Here is a 20709-nt window from a genome sequence, read left to right on the forward strand (position 1 = left end):
GAGGCCATGTTGGAAGTGCAGCAGGGGAATAATATGACCTGCACCCCTCGTTCATTTATGTATTATTGATCTATTTATTTAATTATTATTTATTTAAACTTTTCACTTACACCCTGTGATCACCCCAATTAGAGATGAAAGACTGGTGTATTATTTCAACATGGAGTTGAGCTCAATGTGTAGTCTTCAGACTAGGCCTGCTATCGGTCATGTGGTTGATAACAGAGGGTCTCACGCCCATGTTGGTTCCGCACACCCACCAGAAAGAAAAGTGCTCTAAGGGTAGTTTTATGATTGTTGTAGAGCCTCGGACTGCAAAGAAGGGGAGTGGGACAAAATTAGCATGGTTTGATTCAAAAAGGGATTACAGTATGGGAGGGGAAGCATCACAAGGGGCAGCATATGAATGGCAAAACTGAAAGCAAGTAGGCGAGGGCCCCTGGTGTTAATTTATTTGGTTTTCACCTTCAGAGTTATATGTTTGGAATTATACTGCATCTTTCCGCTTTCAACCCATTTAGAACCTTGCTTTTCCTTAAATTATTTGCTATGATACACCACCTGCTCTTTATTTTTTTCTGTAATGAGCATAAATGTTGTTTATAACACACCCACAATTGTTTGTGTTTATATAACTGTGTGCCATTTGATCTTTTGTAGATCTATGCTGCCCCACCACCTACATTCCGAGATGATGTAGGGAATAAAGGAGAGACCTATGACTTCCTACCTTCAATGGCACAAAGGTTCGAAGATGCTCACAACACGCCTCCTGCTTCCAATAAAGGGTTTGGGACAGACAAAAACCAAAGAACGAACAGTGACCTAAGAGGAGCGGCTGACTGGGCGTCTCGGAAACAACTGTATGAGCAAGACTTGTCTCTCCAGAAGGATGTATATGATATTCCTCGAGGGGCACCACTTCCTGGTCAGCAAAGTGGTGCTAGTGGAAGATTGACACCAGATAGAGATGACGGGGTGTATGACGTACCGCAGCAGATCTTGCAAGGCAAGGGAGTGCTCCAGGATGTAACCGATGGGATGAACCGATTGTCTTTCTCCAGTACAGGGAGCAGTCGGAGCAATATGTCAACTTCATCCACAACTTCAAAAGAGTCTTCTGTGTCGGCTTCCCTCTCACTCGACAGAATGCTCTTGCTTGACCCCGACACAGCCTTGGTGAGACTGTATGGACTCCAGCAGACCGTGGAGGCCTCCATCGCAAGGCTCATTGCCTTTGTCAACTCCGAATGGCGATCCTTTGTGTACATGGAAAAGCATGTAAATGAGATCCACGTTGCAATGGACAAGGTGGAGCAATCCCTCACGGACTACATCCATTTTGCAAAAGCGGCAACAGTGAATGCCTGCAGCCTGTCCGATTCCAGCCTCCACAACAAAATGAGGCGGGAACTTCAGCGGCTGGAGGACTCGCACCAGATTCTGACTCAGACCAATCAGGAGCTGACCTCCCGCAACTGGTCCCTCAATGTGTTGGTCGTCACCAATGCGCACAAAAAAAGTGACAATTTGGATCGCTCGGTCATGGTGGCGAGGACTGTCCCAGATGATGCTAAGCAGTTAACGACCACAATCGCTGCAAATTCAGAACTGCTGTTCAAACGAACCCAAGAAAGCTCGGGGCTAAAGAGCACATTGGAAAACACCACAGGTTCAATTGACTATATTTACAACAGCCCTCAAGCCCCACTAATAAATGCAGACTCATCTCAGAGCCATTTCAGGACAACAAATAAACATCAGCATCCCAATGGCCACAGTAGCGATAGCTCGAAGTCGAGCTGGATGGATGATTACGACTATGTCCATTTGCAGGTAAGCCAACATTGAGAAGGTGTACGTATGTGGCCATGTTATGTATTTTGGAATTTATTCTATGAATTTTATATTTATGAAAACCCTTTTTCACCGCCTTCATTGTATGAGAAAGCTATCCAATTGTTAATCCATATGTTCCTTTACTACAACTTAGTGGCAGTAGCAGTGTCGCCAGTAGGAGTCTTAGGAGCTGCAGTAACAGATTTGGACTGCTTGTAAACAGACTGAACGTCTGTATACATAGTGTGCATTTCTATTCTGAGAAATGCATGTGTGAAAACCAGTGCTCAATTTTTGGCGGCTGTTGCTGGTGGTGGGCACCGCCACTCCCTTTTTATCTTTTTTTTATTTTTTAATCATTAGAATTTGACCTGGAGTAAGAGAGAAAAAGCAGGAAAGAGACAGGAGGAGTAAGAGGAAGACAGGAAACAGTGAAAAGGGGTGGGAAAAAGAGAACCTGCAACAGCGGGCTAAAAAGTGCAGGCTAGTGGGAAAAAGAGGCGGCCGGTGGAATCGAGACTAGGCAGCCATATTAGCCCCATCTGATAGCGCCACAGCAAGGTCCCTAGAAACACTTTGGGCTGCTGCGCTTATGTTTTTTCTCATTAAGCACTGGTGTAACCTCAGTTTCATTTGATCATCCAAGCCAAACTGATATAGGAGTAAGGATTTGTCAAGGATCTTACCCTTCTGGTAGATGTATTCCCTCCATGGATAATATGCATGCAGTGATCTCAGGTTAGCCCAGGGGTGGGAGCAGAGTACACCAGTACGCTTCTCTGCATCCACTGACCGCTACCCTTTTGTGATATGGGTGATGCACTCCCTTCAGTTATATACCAGGCACCTGCACTGGGGTCGCCGTCTGACAAACCCATATACCTCTGTCCGTTCATTGCCCACATTCAGCAGTAGGAATGCAAAAACGGATAATTCTGTCCTTTATGTTCCTATAGCAGTGACCTGAATCCAGGTTTATAGCCGCATGCGTTGCAATCTCCATATATCAGTTTGTCATTGCAGCGCACCCCGGCACAGAAGTGCTGCCTATTATGCCCATGTTTCACCTTCATGCTAATAGCCATTTTCAACTAGGCACTCTAGTTTCACTCTCTGGTGCCACGTTTCAGCAAGCTAGTCTCACAGCCTCTGCCCGTGGAGCTCCACCATGTGCCAGTAAACGCTTTATGCCCATGTTTAGTCCCGAAAACCTATATGGAGAATTGCATGCCAAGGTTTCCACACATGCACCCGTGTACGGTCATCCTATAACCCAGTACCAGCCAAATTAAACCACAAGAGGTAGAGGCCCATGGAGACTGAGAAACAGGTAGGCCAGGGGTAATGAAAGATCCAGGCCCAGGATTGTGTATGGGCATGGAGCCGAATATAGGCGCACTCAGGGCATTGAAGCTCCAGACGTGGAGCCGAATACAGGCGCACTCAGGGCATTGAAGCTCCAGACATGGAGCCGAATACAGGCGCACTCAGGGCATTGAAGCTCCAGACATGGAACCGAATACAGGCGCACTCGGGGCATTGAAGGTCTAGACAAGTAGCCGAATACAGGCGCACTCAGGGCATTAAAGCTCCAGACGTGGAGCCGAATACAGGCGCACTCAGGGCATTGAAGCTCCAGACATGGAGCCGAATACAGGCGCACTCAGGGCATTGAAGGTCCAGACATGGAGCCGAATACAGGCGCACTCAGGGCATTGAAGCTCCAGACGTGGAGCCGAATACAGGCGCACTCAGGGCATTGAAGCTCCAGACATGGAGCCGAATACAGGCGCACTCAGGGCATTAAAGCTCCAGACATGGAGCCGAATACAGGCGCACTCAGGGCATTGAAGCTCCAGACGTGGAGCCGAATACGGGCGCACTCGGGGCATTGAAGCTCCAGACGTGGAGCCGAATACAGGCGCACTCAGGGAATCGAAGCTCCAGACGTGGAGCCGAATACAGGCGCACTCAGGGTATTGAAGCTCCAGACATGGAGCCGAATACAGGCACACTCAGGGCATTGATGCTCCAGACATGGAGACGAATACAGGCGCACTCAGGGCATTAAAGCTCCAGACATGGAGCCGAATACAGGCGCACTCAGGGCATTGAAGCTCCAGACGTGGAGCTGAATACAGGCGCACTCAGGGCATTGAAGCTGCAGACGTGGAGCCGAATACGGGCGCACTCAGGGCATTGAAGCTCCAAACATGGAGCCGAATACAGGCGCACTCAGGGCATTGAAGCTCCAGACGTGGAGCCGAATACAGGCGCACTCTGGGCATTAAAGCTCCAGACATGGAGCCGAATACAGGCGCACTCAGGGCATTGAAGGTCCAGACATGGAGCCGAATACAGGCGCACTCAGGGCATTGAAGCTCCAGACGTGGAGCCGAATAAAGGCGCACTCAGGGCATTAAAGCTCCAGACATGGAGCCGAATATAGGCGCACTCAGGGCATTGAAGCTCCAGACGTGGAGCCGAATACGGGCGCACTCAGGGCATCGAAGCTCCAGACATGGAGCCGAATACAGGCGCACTCAGGGCATCGAAGCTCCAGGCGTGGAGCCAAATACAGGCGCACTCAGGGTATCGAAGCTCCAGACGTGGAGCCGGGGAGCACCTAGCCTCAGGGACAGGTAGTCAAGACTAGGAGTCTCGGAGACATGGAAACACAGATAAGTATACCCAGGGGTTGAGCCAGAGGGTCAGGGAGACTGACAGAGAAGCCTGAATGAGAGAGGACAGGTCAGACTCGAGTACAGGGAGCTGTGTAAACAAAAGGAAATAGGCAGACATCTAACCTACTTAAATGACCAAACCTCCCAGGCCCGAATGTGACAGTCGCAAGCCCGGCACTTCAAAATCACAAAAACGCACCCACTTGGGTCATATGGAAGGGACTCCAAACTCAGTGCAACTCACTGCCATAAGTGACAGTCATCCGGTGTGGGGTTATTTAAAATGAGCCTCCCGGTCCCCGAAAGACCCTGCCCGGAAAACCATGACATGATTCACACTTGCACAAGGAGGTGCAAGGTAAAAAAAATCACTCCAGCCTTTAAAATCCTGACGCTTTAAGCGGCCTTCTGTTACAAAATCAAGAGGACTTGGACCCCGAGGATCTAAAGTGCACAAGAGGCCAGGCGGTTTATCACGTGGAGCACAAAAAACACAAATAAGTGCATTGCTTTGAGTGGCATATTCCAAAAAGAGCTTCATGTATAGCCCATTCAATGTAAAGCCTTTGGGAAGAAGTATGGGTGTGTGTGTTTGTGTGTGTGTTTGGATGTTTGTTTGTGAGGCAATCTGACAGAGACTCCGGTGGTGGAGCAGTCAGTCACATATGATTTCACTTTCTTCAGTTTAGTGAGCAGCTGCCTCTGAGGAGTGTGTGAAGTAGTGCATTCAACCTCCAAACCTATTTGACTCCTCCATTGCCATCATTTCGTGTCAGGTGTGCACACTGAAGCCATGGACTGTCTGATAACGCTTTGCTGATTTGCCTCTTTGGTGTTCTGCCCACAGGGTAAAGAAGAATTCGAAAGACAACAGAGAGAGCTCTTAGAAAAGGAAAATCTTGTCAAGCAGAACAAGGCCCTGCTGGAGCAGCACCAGGTAGGCATATTCACAACAGTCACACAAGGGCCTAGTGCCGGTCTGAGAGCACTCCGCAGTCTTGATTGAGTTGTGTGCCTTGGATGTGTGTGCATGGCTGGCAGCACGGGTCACATCACAGGCGCAGCAGCATTGCTATTAAGGTAAAAAAAAAGGGGTGAGGAAAGACTTAACAAGGAGTGCGGCCATAGAAGCTTAACTTGGCATCCTATTACAAAAGTGTGGCCTCTGTAATTATGGACCTAGCCTAAAACATGTGAATTAGAATCCTACTCCTCTGTTTCTGTTTTTTGTTAGTGCCTTTAGATACTTTACACAACAACAACAAGCAAATACGCCTAAAACAATGCAGCCCTATCAGCTTTTCCAATGTTGATGAGCACTGATTTGTATTCAGTATCAGTTGACTGAGTAACAGCTCACATTCTTCCCCGTACATTAATTTACTCCGAAATCTCGTTCTCTGCATTAGTCACTTAAAAATATTTCTCGGCGTTTATCTTTCTGAAGTCCTTCCAGATTCATAGCTCACCCTCTCTCCCAGTCCTCTCCTGCACTGTATTTGCACTCTCCTGCATGTATTTTCTTTTATCGCCTCCACTTCACATCACCTCTTGCACTCAGATGCTGTATTTGCTTTTCTTTGGCAATGTCTATATTTCTACAGCAGTGTGTCTCCTTTACATAGTTTTCCACAGCGTTGTAGTTACAGGTGGCACATATTAGACGGGTGTGCTGTGCAGCGAAGCCAAGGATTTAATGCACTTATATAGTGGCAGGCGCTGTCGTAACCTCGCATTCTGTGCCATCGGTGGCATCAGAGCACTGCGCAAGATGTCATCTGGTTACAGTGTAATATACATTTAAATTATCCCACCTCTTTTTCTCCGTGGGCAACCCTGGAGCCACTTTGCCGTCCAAAGCTGCTCTGCACCAATGCGCACCAAGTAATATAAATGAAACGAGACGGGTTTCGGTATAGATTGCTGTAAATTACGTGCTTCCGCCATCTCGTGGCTATTTGGAGAACTGCCTTGTATGTGTTTTAAAGTTGAATCGAGTGCATAATTGCCTCTGTTATTACACCGCCCCTGTGACGCCGACCAGTGCTCCACCATGCTTTACCTATCTGCCAACTTGAAAAACAATCTCACCGTGTGAGTAGTAGGCAGGGTCTTGAAGTCAGTGGCCCTCATGCCGAGAAGTGCCTACGGGTACTGACATTTATGGGCCACTTAACAAGAGCTGTGGAGAGTATGAATTTTACAGTGGATTTAAATGCATGGCAACATTTTTGCGAGGAGATCATGTTTCATGCCGTAAATCAGTCAAGATGCGATCTAGGGCAATTCTTCCGGACCGTAAATTTTCACCATGTACCTCGAGGCACATGAGAAGGGGTAGGTCGTTGATGAAGTTCTCCAATGTATGACCACGCTAAAAAAAATTGCATTTATCTCGGGGTTTCTCTCAAGGGGGTGATGACATTACCCTCACTGGGTCAGTGATTTTACATTCTGCAGGTACACTTATAGGGTACTCAGAAAACTGCCGCTAAAGCAGCGATAATTGATTTGATAATATGCCTTAGAGAATTCCAATAGAAGCCCGTGTTGACACCAGAATGTGGGCTTCTATGGGAATTCTCAAGGGCACATTATCAAGCCCATTATCGCCGCTTTAGCGGCAGTTTTCTGCAGCCAAAGCGGCGATAATTTTAACGCCGTTTCTTGATAATATGCCCCTTAGTGTTTGGACACTACTTGTTGCATCCTTGGTCCCAGACACTGTGTAGATTAGTTATAAATATTACGGTCACAAAGAATTGCCCAAGATCACATCTTGACTAATTGACGGCATGAAACATGTTGACCTTATAAGTCACCAGGGATCATTGTCCCCCCTTGAGGGTGCCCGTCAGGCACTGCAGTGCCGGCCCAACGAAGAGCAAGCCCGATGATGAAGCATGACACCCGCAAGGGTGTGTGAGGGCCCCATTTCTAACAAGCATTTACAATGCAATGGTCTCGGCAATATTATAGGTAGAGCTATTGGTATTGCTCATTATTTTTTTATCATTTTTGTATCCCTAAATAAATGGCATTGTCATTAGCTTTTTTTTTGCATATGTGATACCTATTGCATTAGCAGAGAGAGAGTGAGGTAGTGAGATAGAGAGAGAGAGTGAGGTAGTGAGAGAGAGTGAGGTAGATAGAGAGTGGGGTAGTGAGAGAGAGTGAGGTAGATAGAGAGTGAGTGAGGTAGATAGAGAGTGGGGTAGTGAGAGAGAGTGAGGTAGATAGAGAGTGAGTGAGGTAGATAGAGAGTGAGGTAGTGAGATAGAGAGTGAGGTAGTGAGAGAGTGAGGGACAGGCAAAGCGGTCCATGCAGGAACGAAGAAGCATCTGTGGAGCCAGGACAGGGAAAAAGTGCTATCTGTGAAGACAGGGTAGGAAAAGGGGCATCTGTGGAGCCAGGGTAGGGAAAGGGGCATTTGTGGAGCTAAGGGGCATCTGTGGAGTCAGGGTATGGAAAGGGGCATCAGTGGAACCAGGAACGGGGGCTCTGGGGGCCCAGGGTAGGGAAAGGGGCATCTGTAGAGCCAGGGTAGGGAAAGGGGGATTTGTGGAGCTAAGGGGCATCTGTGGAGGCAGGGTATGGAAAGGGGCATCTGTTAACCAGGAAAGGGCCCTCTGTGGAGTCAGGGTAGGGAAAGGGGCATCTGTGGAGCCATGGTAGGGTATTTGTGGAGCCAGGGTAGGGAAAGGGGCCTCTGTGCAGTCAGTTCTCTGTTGGACCGGTCAGAGGGATGCATTCTGGGAAATGTAGTCTTGGGTTGCTTCCACTAAAACAAGTGGCGCAGCAGGCACATTATTAAGGATGCTTGATACCAGAAAAGCACTGTCTGAAAACAAGGTCTACAGTGCCAAAATGCAGCGAGCATTGTGCACCACCCTTAACCTTTTTTTATTTTCGAAATGACAACAGCAGTTGTTGCAAATTATATCTAAAGGTTTTCCACAGAGCTGCTAGGGTGACTAGAGTTATTTATGTGCAAGGAACGCTTGTGTGGTGCTGGTTAAACACTTTAGATTTTCGCGGATGGTAAATAAATTTTAAAAATAAAGAAAAAAATACAACCGGTTGCAGTCTCCCCTCATTTTTTAAGTCAGGAGTGCCCAGTGTTGGTTCAGGCTGAAGACATATTTAAACGAGATGCAGTGGTAAATAATATAAACTAAACACGACTCATTTATTTAATTTTGTATCTACCTGAACATGGGCCATAGATTTAGCTCTCTTGGACATGCGTTGGACCTGTAATGGGTGTTCTGTGGCTGAACGCCCCTGCTGCCTCCGGATCTGTGGAGGACGGGATGTATCGGGTTACCTGCTGGACTAGCCTGTGCGTGCGTTGCCACCCAGCCTGACTGCATCAACGAAGCCAAGATTTGGATGTTGGCGGCCGGGCTAAAGACTGCAGCTAGCAATAGCGATGCTATGAGAAGCAGGGGAGTGGGGGGTCCAGCAGCCCCGGCGATCCCAAGCCAAATGCAGGGAAACGTCGATGGCACCAGCCCTGCAATGTATTTCAGAAGTGCTTTGTGACTGTTTATTTCTATCGGGTTTCATGCATTCCCGACAGTGCCGCCTAGACGGTAGGCATAGCGTGCACCAGACCCCAGGGAGGTTGTATCCAAGTAGCCTGATGCTCACCACCAGGCGCGCAACACCCATTGGACTCACAGGGCTTCAGCCCCCCCCGTCGTGTGTGGCAGCCCGGGATGAGACACCTTCCCGGGCAAAAAAGCAGCTGCGCCCGAGCACTTCACAGGTCTTTAAAAGACCATTTGCATGTTAATGAGGCCTTGCTGTTGTTTCACCCCTTCTAAGAGCCCCTGCAGCTCCACTCTGCCTATTTCTTAAAGTTCAGCCCCCCCCCGAAATTTTTGGTCAGCCCCCCCCGAAATTTGGCTCTAGTTGCGCCTCTGCTCACCACTATACAATGAAGGGAACCTGGTCGGCAGTCCGACGGTCAATGTCAGAGCTTATCCTGAGTTTGAAAGTGTGTCACATACATAACGTTGTAAGCTTCATTAGTAAACCCAGGGTCGCGTGTGGCACAGCAGGCAGGGAGTATTCAACAAGTGAATTTAAACCTACATTTTCACAACCCCCAGGACCGAGAGCCATGCGTTGTCCAGGTGCAGCGTCCCTAGAGATGTTCAGGCGGGGTAAATCGCGGCATCACTATAAAGCGGACTATCGCTGGAAAGGTGGTCCGATGTAATAAAACTGCATGGGGATCACTGACCTCGTGTAGCACACCAGCAATTGAGATTTTGTCGGCGGCGGTGTGCGAATGGCATCGGATTGCGGACAGCAGCCTCTGATCTGCGCAGATGGCTTACCTTACTCGTGCACAACAGCAAGAAGATCCTCACGGCCAGACGAGACGATACCTGAAAAATGGCGGATGGAAGCTCCAAAACTTTTTCGGATTCGGGGGCGTGTTCCTGCTGTTCTAAAGAGGGCGTGGCTAAAAAGTGGAAAGAACAGCAAAAAACACGCCCCCGAATCTGAAAAAGACGGAGCCTATTTGGAGGGACGGCTCTCTCCTCCAATGGCTGGCCTCCGTTTAGGAAGCCAGCCAATGGAGGAGAAGCTAAAAGAGAGGCGGGCTAAATAGCCACTCTAGAAATCATTAAATCTCCCAACTTCCGGTTCTGCCTTTGGCAGACCGGTAGTCCTCGACCTAAAAAGGAACTACTCCCCTTATAGTGGCTCCTTTTCTCTGACATACTCCCCTTTGTCCCTTTAGAACTGCATAACTTTTTCTTTTGAGATTCAGAAAATATAGACATCTGTGGTTGTATGAACTTTTATCGTCCCACCACTGACTTGGTTCATATACCCAGTGGAGATGTCCTTTGCAAAAGAAGTTGCAAATGTCTTGCAAACTATTCGCTATGAAGGAAAGAATAAAGGGCCATACTACTAAGTCCTTTTGTGGTCGCAGACCCTGCGATTCACAAAATCACAGGGTTTCTGCTGGCAAAAGAGCAATTTCTAATGTACAAAATCAACTTTAACAGTTATACATTTTTCTGACTCGTAAATTGCGTCTTGCGACTCTTACCAAATTGCAGTTTCGAAGGGGCATTCTTTCCAAATTGTGATTTGGTAACCTGTTTCAGTCTCAAACTATTGACCAGTCACCGACTCCGAAGTTGAGGGGGTAACTGATACGGGAAGTGGTCTACTTTTTTTGATGGCAGCCTTACTGAGGGTTGGTAGTGGTCCACGGCACCACTGCCTGCTCCCCCAGAACATTTATGGTCTCTGCTGTTTCTTGCAGTCCACCAGCCCTTTGATTGCAGCCAATCACAGGGGGTTCTAAATTGTGGCCTGCCAAAATGAATATTAATTAGGCAGGTCATTCTCCAACCCCCATGTGATTCCGTATTTTGCAAACCAGCCCATTTATAAATAACGAGGTTTGCAGAATCTGATTCAATTCACAAAAAGTCAGTGCACATTTTGTGTCCTCTTTCTGGGAATCAAATCCTAGTACATGTGTCCCCAATCTTCTTGTCTGTACAGAAGCTCTGATCTTTTGTCTGTACAGAAACCATTATGAAGCTAACAACCTCATAGATTGTGGGCATCTCCATGTATCTGACAGATTAATGGAAGTACAGCACGACAGTACACGGAAGTGGAAACACTGCGTGTCATAGGCTATAAGAAATAATTTTTTCATAAGGGAACTGTCCAATCAAGAATTGATGATAGCCAGGCTATTTTATTTTTATAGCAGATATGATTCCGACATATGCTGCTGTAGCAGTGAGTAGGAAAAAGCATAACGGGTCACTGTCCAACAATCCACTTTTCGAGACTTTCTTGAAAGATAAATAATGAAAGCTCCTGTGGCTTCAGGAGAATAAGTACCTTTGAGCCAGTGCCCAAGTGTGCGTTGGGCCATCTATCAAGGAAGTTGGTTTTTCTCGTTGCAAGTGCTAGTTGTAGGTGCCCAATTCCTTTAAATACAAAAGGAAAAGATATACAACTATGCACAGATCCCAGATCCACGTTATAGGTTAGTACTTATTCACTGTTAATCAGGTGTATAATATTGGCAGTTGTTTTTAATTTTCCGACAATGGAAGTAAGGACTCACCACACTGTGGATGTCTCCAGACAGAGTGGTTGTATATTATCTAAGAACATGGGGCAGGCATCACAGGGCAAGCCTTGAACACCCTCCACGCGACCTAAAAGTTGACCATAACCTTTATGTAGAACATTACTCCCACATTTGTAAGGGAACAACTTAAAATGTGACACATGCATTTGCCAAAACTATTAAACGGGACTCAAAGGAACTGACACACAGTATTGAACAACTTAGGGGCATATTATCAAGCACGGCGTTAAAATTATCGCGGCTTTAGCGGCAGAAAACTGCCGCCAAAGCGGCGATAATGGGCTTGATAATATGCCGCAGAGAATTCCAATAGAAGCCCATGTTGACACCAGAACATGGGCTTCTATTGGATAATTTTAACGCTGTTTCTTGATAATATGCCCCTTATTTCCTAATACTTCCATCTCGGACGCCTCTCCAACAGAAATACTACTTGCGTCCCAATACAACGCATGTTGTTCTACAAGAATTAACACGGCAAAAGAGAGCAGTTTTTTCCATGGAACTGCACTTTTTGCTGCAGCACTGCCTAAAATGGCGCTGACAGATGGGGTATCATGAAAGACTGGTGAACGTCAGCTGGGAGGTAGCATGGTAAACGTCACAAAGAGGCAGAAATATGCAAATGTATGGAATCTTCAAGCCCCAAAACTTTGTTGCAGGAAACTTTTCGTTCTGCTAATTCACATATCTTCCACAAGCTAAAAAGACAAAAGAAAAGAATTGCAACGGGTCGCTTGCAAATCTCTCTTTCTGCTTCACTCCCTTTCTCTGTTGTCTCCTCACTCAGTCGTCTTTCATGGAACAGAGGTCTGACCTGGGAACTTGTAAGCTTGCGAACAATGAGTGCACAGTCTAGCCTTTTAATACATAAGCGTTCCTAGAAGTAATTCAAGTTCCACATAAAAGCACCGACTTGTGTTTGATTTCCAGCACAGAGACTAACTCGAATGAATAAGTGAACCCTAATTACAAAACATCCACCCACCAGTTTCACATGGAGTGTCCTGCATGGAAAAAAATAGCCATATTTTCAGAATGACTTGTAGATTTAAATATGTTCTAGGGGGCATATGTATCAAATTCTCTATTTGCGATTCTCAAATAGCGATTTTTTGAGAATCGCTATTTGGGAATCGCAAACGAGATGTAAGTAAAAATTCGCAAATTGTTAGTGATTCCTTGGCATTCCTTGATTGCGATTAGCAAATTCCGAATCACAATTAAGGAATACCTTCCCATTCATTCCTATGGGCCAGGAGGCCCATAGGAATGAATGGAAAGACATTCTCAATTAGCGATTCGCAATTAGAGAATCGCAAATTGAGAATAATTTCAAGGGTGCAAGGGTGTCATAAGGACACCCTGATGCACCCCTGAAATGAGCAAGTCCGCGCATGTGGCACACATACCTGCCCTAAGGGCATGTATGTGCGCCACATAGTACTTTGAAAAATGCCAAAAAGTGCATCTTTCAAAGAAATCGCAAATTACCACCAACTTAAAGTTGGTGGTAATTTGCGATTTCTTAAGGAGAAATCTCACAACTTGGGTGCTTGTTACATCGCATTTAAGGAATCACAATTTGCAATTCCTTAAATGCAATTGCAAAATAGAGAATCGCAAATTTGCGATTCTCTAATTTGTGATGCCCGTTTGGGATGATGCATCCCAAAAGGCCTTTTCCCGTTCGCAAACGGGCAGATTCTGAGAATCGGCCCGTTTGCTAACGGGAACAGAGCTTGATACATATGCCCCTTGGTGTCTTGGACTGTATTTTACCAAGGCAACAGCTTAAACATTAAATGCATGTGACGACTCTCTGTTGGTCGTGCATGGTATTTTGGTACTTGTCAGAATGCAGTTACCAGAGTAGAGTAAATTAGAACATTGGTGGATTTGTTTTTAGCAAGAATGCTGTCTAGCCACCTTGAGGGCTCACACAGAGTTGCTCATTTGGTTTTGCACACGTACATATACGCATTTCACTGGCGTAGCCTGCAGAACGTTTACCACCTGTAAAGATCAAAGCCCAAAGCAGAACACAGAAGATTAGCCTGAACGTTGACATCTTTTGTATTCAAGAATCTAAAATGTCTGTATGCTACTCCAGTGGTTCAGCTTTAGCGAAAAAGTATCAGACCACTGTCCGCAACTTCAACGAGAAGTCACCTCTAAAAATTTAAAAATTAAATCCTTCGCAACACCTCTCCCGTGTCCTCTCAGGGCCATTTTTCCAAGGTTGTGAGAAGGAGATTGTTCACCTTAGAAGTGACTGCCAAATGCCTGCTGGGGCTGTTTGGAGCCCTCACAGTCACGCCTTCATTCGACCCTTGTGCAGTTGTTTTGCGCTATCTTGGTTGCCCCATCCCCGCAGTCCTTGTTTGTACTAGAAAGGAAGAGAAGAGCAGTTAGATCCTCACTATTACAAGTGCAACAGATAAAAGGACCCGAGGCAAGGCCTGATGGCGACTTCCTGTTGGTGACAACAGAAACATTTAGGCAAATTATCTTCTTCCACAGTGCCCAAAATTGAAGAAAGTTCCAGACGAGAGCAACCTTTTATAAAGGGGAAGAAATAGAGGAGCACTTTTACAGCGAAGTGGGGCGTTACCCTCCTTGGCTTAACGCTGCGATCCGCCACTTCAGAAACGCAAGCTGCACCTTATTTACAGCAGTATAGTGCATCCCTGCGTTTCCCCCTGCGCTGGCACTAAATTGAGCTGCCTAGAGCTAATGCAGGCACCCTAGCACCATAGTCTGCGTTGAGGGGAAGAATGTTTATGTTTATGTTTATGTGCAGGAAGGTCTCCCTTCCTGCAAACAAACAATCTTTAAATGGCGTTTTGTAACTTTTATGTGTGCTGCTTAATGCAATAAAATAAAACTCTGGGATAACATTAATATAGATATTTTTTCTGTCCACCTTTCTTCAGCATCACTCTAGAACAGCACCGTCTTTTCCAGATTTGAGGTGCCGAGTCACTCTCTCCTATTACCATATGGCTTTCTGTGCTTCTGGTTTGACCAGCACCAGGCACTTCCACATTTTCTTTATCAAATAGAAACAGACACCTTGCTTGTGTCTACTCCTTCTTCACATTCGGAATAAAACATCTTGCGGTGTGTTTTGCTTCCATTGTTTGATAATTTCTGGAGTTTGTCTTAGACAGCTGTCTCCACCAATAAGCAAGAACCCTGCCATCGGGTTGCTGGGTAACCGTAGACCACTTGCAACATTGCAGGGTTTTTTTATTAGTGAAGGATCTTTGCATGAATTCACAGGCTGCACACGGTGTAAAATTAGCATAAGTACAAAGTTATCGCCAAAACCGCTTCTGAAAACTCTGTGAATCTGCTAAGCTGTTTTGTCTCCATCTGAGGCATTGCTGTAACGTGTGGAATGTAACTGCTTCTGACGGTGCTTGGAAATGGCTGAGTGGAGTGTAGGAATCCGGAGCACAATGCCCTTTTATCAGTGAACACAGCACTGCAACAGAGAACCTAGTGATAAAAGAAGGGCTCTCTGCCAGCAAGTGTTTCTTAAACCCACATGGTGTCAAGAAATCTCAAGAGATTGTTTTGTCTCCCTTTCAGGTCAGCCAGATCCAGCAGCTGGAGAAGGAAATCATCACACCCGTTGAACATATCTCAAAATGGGAGTCTCCGGAGAGCTTGCACCCCGCGAACAGCAGCGCTTTAGCCTCCCAAGACAAGCAGCTGCTCTCCTTTTACTCAAACCAATGTGAAACTCACTTCATCTGCCTCCTGAACGCCATTGACGCTTTTTTCAACTGCGTCCGCGCGTCGCAGCCTCCTAGGATCTTCGTTGCTCACAGCAAGTTTGTCATTTTAAGTGCCCACAAACTAGTGTTCATCGGGGACACTCTGTCGAGGCAGGTGGTCACCCAAGACATTCGCAACCGAGTTATGAACTCGAGCAACCAACTCTGTGAACTGCTCAAGACTATTGTGGCGGCTACCAAAATGGCCGCCCTGCATTATCCCAGCACAGTGGCGTCGCAGGAAATGGTGGATCGAGTGACTGAACTGTCCAATCACGCGCAGTTGTTCAAACTCTCCCTGGTACAGATGGCATCTCTATGAAACACGCCTGAGCAAGCAAAGCGGGCTAGGTTGAATGAAACATTGTAAAAACAAATACTGCCGATATTTTTATTGTGTGTAAATTGTATAATATATTTTTGTATATATGCTATATGGATTATTTTTATTACATTTTTATCAATTACGAAATAATATAGACGCCCAAGAAATAAATAGGTTGGGGAAAATATTACCTTAATATATATATATATCTACAGCCTCTGTAATACAGTAACATTCCAACCGGCACCCACAAATAATAAGCACCTTAAAACATATGCATCCTGAACAGGAGTAAGCAATGCATGTCGGTTTTATACATGCTCCTGCTTACATAATCATGTACTGTCGGCCAAGTATGCCTTACCATAAGGGAAAATAATTCTCTTTTCATTATCTGCTGATTGCAAGGATTTTTGTCCTATGTGTAGATTTTAAGGGGCAAGGGTTCTGCTTTCACAAACCTCATTCTTATGCATATTTCCGGTTTGTGTGCATGATGTCTGTCCTGCTCGAACACCATTTGCCTTTTTGTTAAGACAAAAACGAATGGAACAAACCACCGAGGCACAAGTGCCCCAAAATTAATTTGCATCCTTCACTGTACAGTAACTGCAGCAAACCTACACTTGAGGATTTTGTAATCCTGCAGAAAATTAGTACCCATTATTGTAACGGGTTAAGAAAATGTCTGCAGCATGTTGCGATTTAATTTTGCAGCCCCTGTTCAGCCTTCACCAGCATTGATTACCATTTGTCTGTTTTTTATTTAATATGTCTATTCGTTGTTTAAGAATGTTATTGTGTTTGGAAACATACTTGGTTGGCTCTAATCTGTTCACAGTGGGATTATGACGATTTGCGGGGGTAAAGTTCAACAGTTACAGAGTAATTTTCGACTAGGAATTTCAGCAGACACAGCTGGGCCATTATGGTGTTGTGCTCTCAAATTAGTTTAATGGGAGCTTAATCCTTTATTGCAAAAATAAAGACAACCACTACCTTTTTGACTTTGCTGAGACTTTTCATTCAAATTTGTTAGGCTCTGGTAATTTTATAATGCTTCTTGAAAATAGTTTGGCGCCAGGCAGAGGGAGGTAGATAGAACCCTAGCTGCAGAGCCAGACCCCTTTTATACCTCACCGGGGACTACATTAGTTACGTAAACAGCCCTGGTGAGGGCGATATGGGAGGGACTATGTATATTCACGAAGGACACTTAGGTTGGCACCTCTCAAACCCCATACAGCTTTAAAACATACCTGATTTGAAGCTGATAGATTTTGGAAGATTTCTTTTGCTTAGGCCAATGTTTGTGTTTTGTGTATTTTAAAGGGAAATGTTCTAGTTACTGTGCTTGTGAAATATTTATGCCTACCAGTTTCCCTGACATATTTCAGCTAAAGCTACGATCAAATTCCAGTAGGACAAATAGGCGGTGGATTCTTAACTTTCAAATCATGCAATTTACTTGCTCCATTTAGCAGTTGAGAAAGTTCTGTATTAAACGCTCAACTGAAATACCTTCTTGCCAATGCTTAATTTGTAATAAAATAATGGACAGGAGGCCACTAGAGATGGCACCACCCATTACCCCTGCCAGTGCTGCCAAAACAAAACAATCAACCATCCAACTCCTAAAAGTGTGACAAGTCATACTATACCAGGCCCCCAAAGCCCCAAGAATCTTTTGGGCGGCAGGCATGAGTAATTTTTGAATGTATAATTATTAATAAATATCTGTTGTGGCATATTCAAATTAGGCACCGTGTGTCTAATTTGTCATATTTGTCATAGACTGTCATATGTACTGGTGTGGACAATTAAGTGGCGGTGCGAAGCATCGAGAATACTCGGCTCAAATTAGGCCCTGCTTCTTGTAAATATAGCTTAAATCCATATAATAAGAAGTTTGGCGGAACCCTGAGGTCATGGCTGTCTCATGCCTTCTCTTTTTTACCAACTGCTCCTGATACTTTCAAGAGCCCAGACAATAGCACAGTACATGCTCGATTATCTATAATTCCACTGAGCAGGTAGGCATTGTCGTGTCCCCCCCCCCCCCCCCGCCCAGATGCATCAGATATTGCAGTAGTGTTGGGAACGCCATCTTAGTCCACCATGTTTCAAGAGTGATGAAATAGCAGGTTGAATTAAGGAATTATAGGATCAATTTTGTGTTCCTTCAAGTGATGATAAATTGTATTTCATATGCTTGTATTTAAAACTGGAACCAGTGCCCTACTACTCTGTTGTACGACTGAGAGGTGTACCGTGGTGTAGGTTTATTTTCTGGCATCTGATGCCTTGTACCTCTTTGACACGTGGCAAATGCCAGATAGCTAATGACACAAGGCCTGTTGTTTTCTTCTCTCTTCCCTTGGCCAGAACCTGCACCCTTATGTAAGTAATTAACAGAATGCAATTCAGACATGGTAGTCTCCTGTTTTCATGTCTTGTATTGTTTTGGTATTTATATGGTGCTTTCCAGGCCTCTTGCTAGGCCTCACGTATGTGGCCTGCATGGAGGAAGTATAAACCGTTGGCGAGCAGCAAAGTATAAACAAGCATTTGCAATGCAATAGGTCTCCTCTCATTTGCGAGACTTGAGTGAACCAATGGCAAGCAGCAGCCGGGATTACACTCCATATAGTGATTACTGCAGGTCTTCGAGATAGTGCATGTGCGGTGCCTAGGCTCAACCCAATATATGGCTGTGGGATTAGCCTACTCGTAGAGCGATGTGATTAATCCTGCGCTGAAGACTATCAGTCATCCAAGCCTACTTTGGGAGAGTGTTCTACTACCTTGCCTTCCATGCCAGTGCCTCATAGCCCACCAAGGTACAAGTGAAAGCAATGGACTTTCAACTAATAGGCTAGAGCTGATCGAATTACCGATCCCACACACTTACTGGCTGGACCAGTGAGGCAGCCGCGGTGTATTATCTGCATGTTAACACTACCAAAAATTTGGTTTGCGAAGCACCAGCTGTTTAGGCAGGCAACATTTTAAAGGATGTAAAGATAATTTAATGTCAGAATTTGTGATGTTTATAACATGCATTTGACAATTGATTATGTGTTTTTAGCAAAATTGTTTGACTTCAGAGATGTGCTGTTAATATTTACATTGGTAAGCCAAAGCCAAGGTGTTATTACTGTATCATGAAGCCAGTGCAAGGACTGAGTGTGGTCCTTCAGTTGTAATTACTGTTGTACTATAGCTACAAAAAGAAGTGAACCAAACAGAAAAACAGTCTATATCCAATTCAGCCTGGTTGGTTATTTCATTTTATTTCTTGAAGATGTGCAATATTCCTGGCAGCGGAAGAGCTTTTCTTCAACTAGAGCTTTGCTTGGAAAAACTATGCATTCTTTAAGCTCTCAATACCAAAGGTGGTGGTGATGCAGACACTGGCATGTTTGGCCTACGAGTTCTTGCATACGATAAAGGTTCTTTCAGTTTGTGTTCCGCCCTAGCGTGGTCATTTTGGCATCTCACACACTTCGATGCCTCAAGAGAACACTCCTCCGTTAAATTGGGCTACTTCTCTTTCAAGCCCTTTTTCCAAAATGCTGAGGCATCATGTTCACAGTATCCTGTTTTCTCTTTTGTGTTTTCATTGCATAGTATTTCTAGTACCAGATAGTCTGCAACAGTGCAAGCCACCTTAGGAAACAGCAAAGCACGTGTTGTGACACTGGCACAATAACGTGCCAGGGCTTGGCCTGCTGTGAGAGATTGTATTTTGCAATTCACTGCAGCATTTACGAAGCCCTAGTAATGTTTACCAAAATCTAATGTGTATGTACGTACATATGAGAGACGTCAATGTGCTTTGCTGTCTTGTGCATATAGGGTTGTTACCTTTAGTATGATAACTGTTGTTTCCTTGCAAAATTATTTGTTGTAACTGTCGCAAAAGAAAATACAAAATGGATTGCTAAACTCCGATGGTGTCTGGAATGAGGTTCTCATACTTTCTGAGGGTGATTAGGAGGAATGGATTAGCAGAAACCATAAACCTACTATTAGATTCCCGTAACAGCTTGAACGTGATCTTGTTTTTGGAATGGCCAAGTCCAGTATACACCGTTCCTGTGAGACGACATATGCTCACAGCTCAAGACCAGCTTCTGTTTATCATTGTCTCTTTCCGAACCAACCTGAGCTTGAAATGAAAAGTTTAAGAACATACATTGTGCTTTTTTATTCTCACAGATGTTCAAAACGTAACTTTTGGATCCTTTTAAAGGAGTTGTTTTTTTTCTCGAGGTCCAAACTGCTTTTTGGGCTTTTTTAAAAATTCTTTCAGGGTGCCAACGATTGTTTTAAAGTTTAGAAATTCTATATTGTAGATATGTTTCAATATTTCAAAGGGAAATGTGTAATGTATAGTGAAATCCAGTTGTACGCCTGTCGCCTTGTAGAGAGTATTTTTAAATCAATAAATCGACAAAGCTGTTTCTAACATTTTATTTTGAACTGTCTTGCTTCCTTGTCTGCCAAAAGGCATTGAAGAGTGGAGAGAGAGTGGGAACCCAGAAGTAATGAGGTGTCAGGAAAGCTTACTGTGTTTTGATTATCATTCCGCCTTTACATCGGGGGGGGGGGGGGGGGGGGTGTATGCATGTGTTTTTACCTTGCTCTCTACCATCCATACCCATACAGGCAAAATATTGCTTATGTTACATGAGTAGTGAGAAGATGTAAACGTCATCCCATAGCTGCCAACTGTCCCGTTTTTACCGGGACAGTCCCGACAAGTTGGACACTGCCCTGGGTGATTCTCTATCCTGTATCAGTCCCGGCAATTCAAAGCTAGTAATGAAGCCCGGAAAGGAAAGTCTATTCTTGCCTTCTTTCAGTTTATTTAAAAAAAAAAAAAAAACACACAGCACCTCACCAAAGAACAGAAACTACAAGTT

The 20709-nt window shown here is 45.1% G+C and overlaps 1 protein-coding gene across 1 annotated transcript in view; it reads left to right on the forward strand.

Moving 5' to 3' along the window:
* NEDD9 (neural precursor cell expressed, developmentally down-regulated 9) overlaps positions 1-20254 on the forward strand; it is an 85016-nt gene extending 64762 nt beyond the window's left edge. Inside the window, exons 5-7 of the mRNA XM_085606969.1 lie at positions 661-1836; positions 5371-5460; positions 15269-20254. Coding sequence (XP_085463095.1) covers positions 661-1836; positions 5371-5460; positions 15269-15778 — 1776 coding nt within the window. The 3' untranslated portion in view covers positions 15779-20254. The remainder of the gene's footprint in view (positions 1-660; positions 1837-5370; positions 5461-15268) is intronic.
* Positions 20255-20709: the final 455 nt, after the last annotated feature.

The sequence above is a fragment of the Triturus cristatus genome, chromosome 5_2, assembly GCF_964204655.1.
Source record: "Triturus cristatus chromosome 5_2, aTriCri1.1, whole genome shotgun sequence".
NCBI classification, from domain to species: Eukaryota; Metazoa; Chordata; class Amphibia; order Caudata; family Salamandridae; genus Triturus; species Triturus cristatus.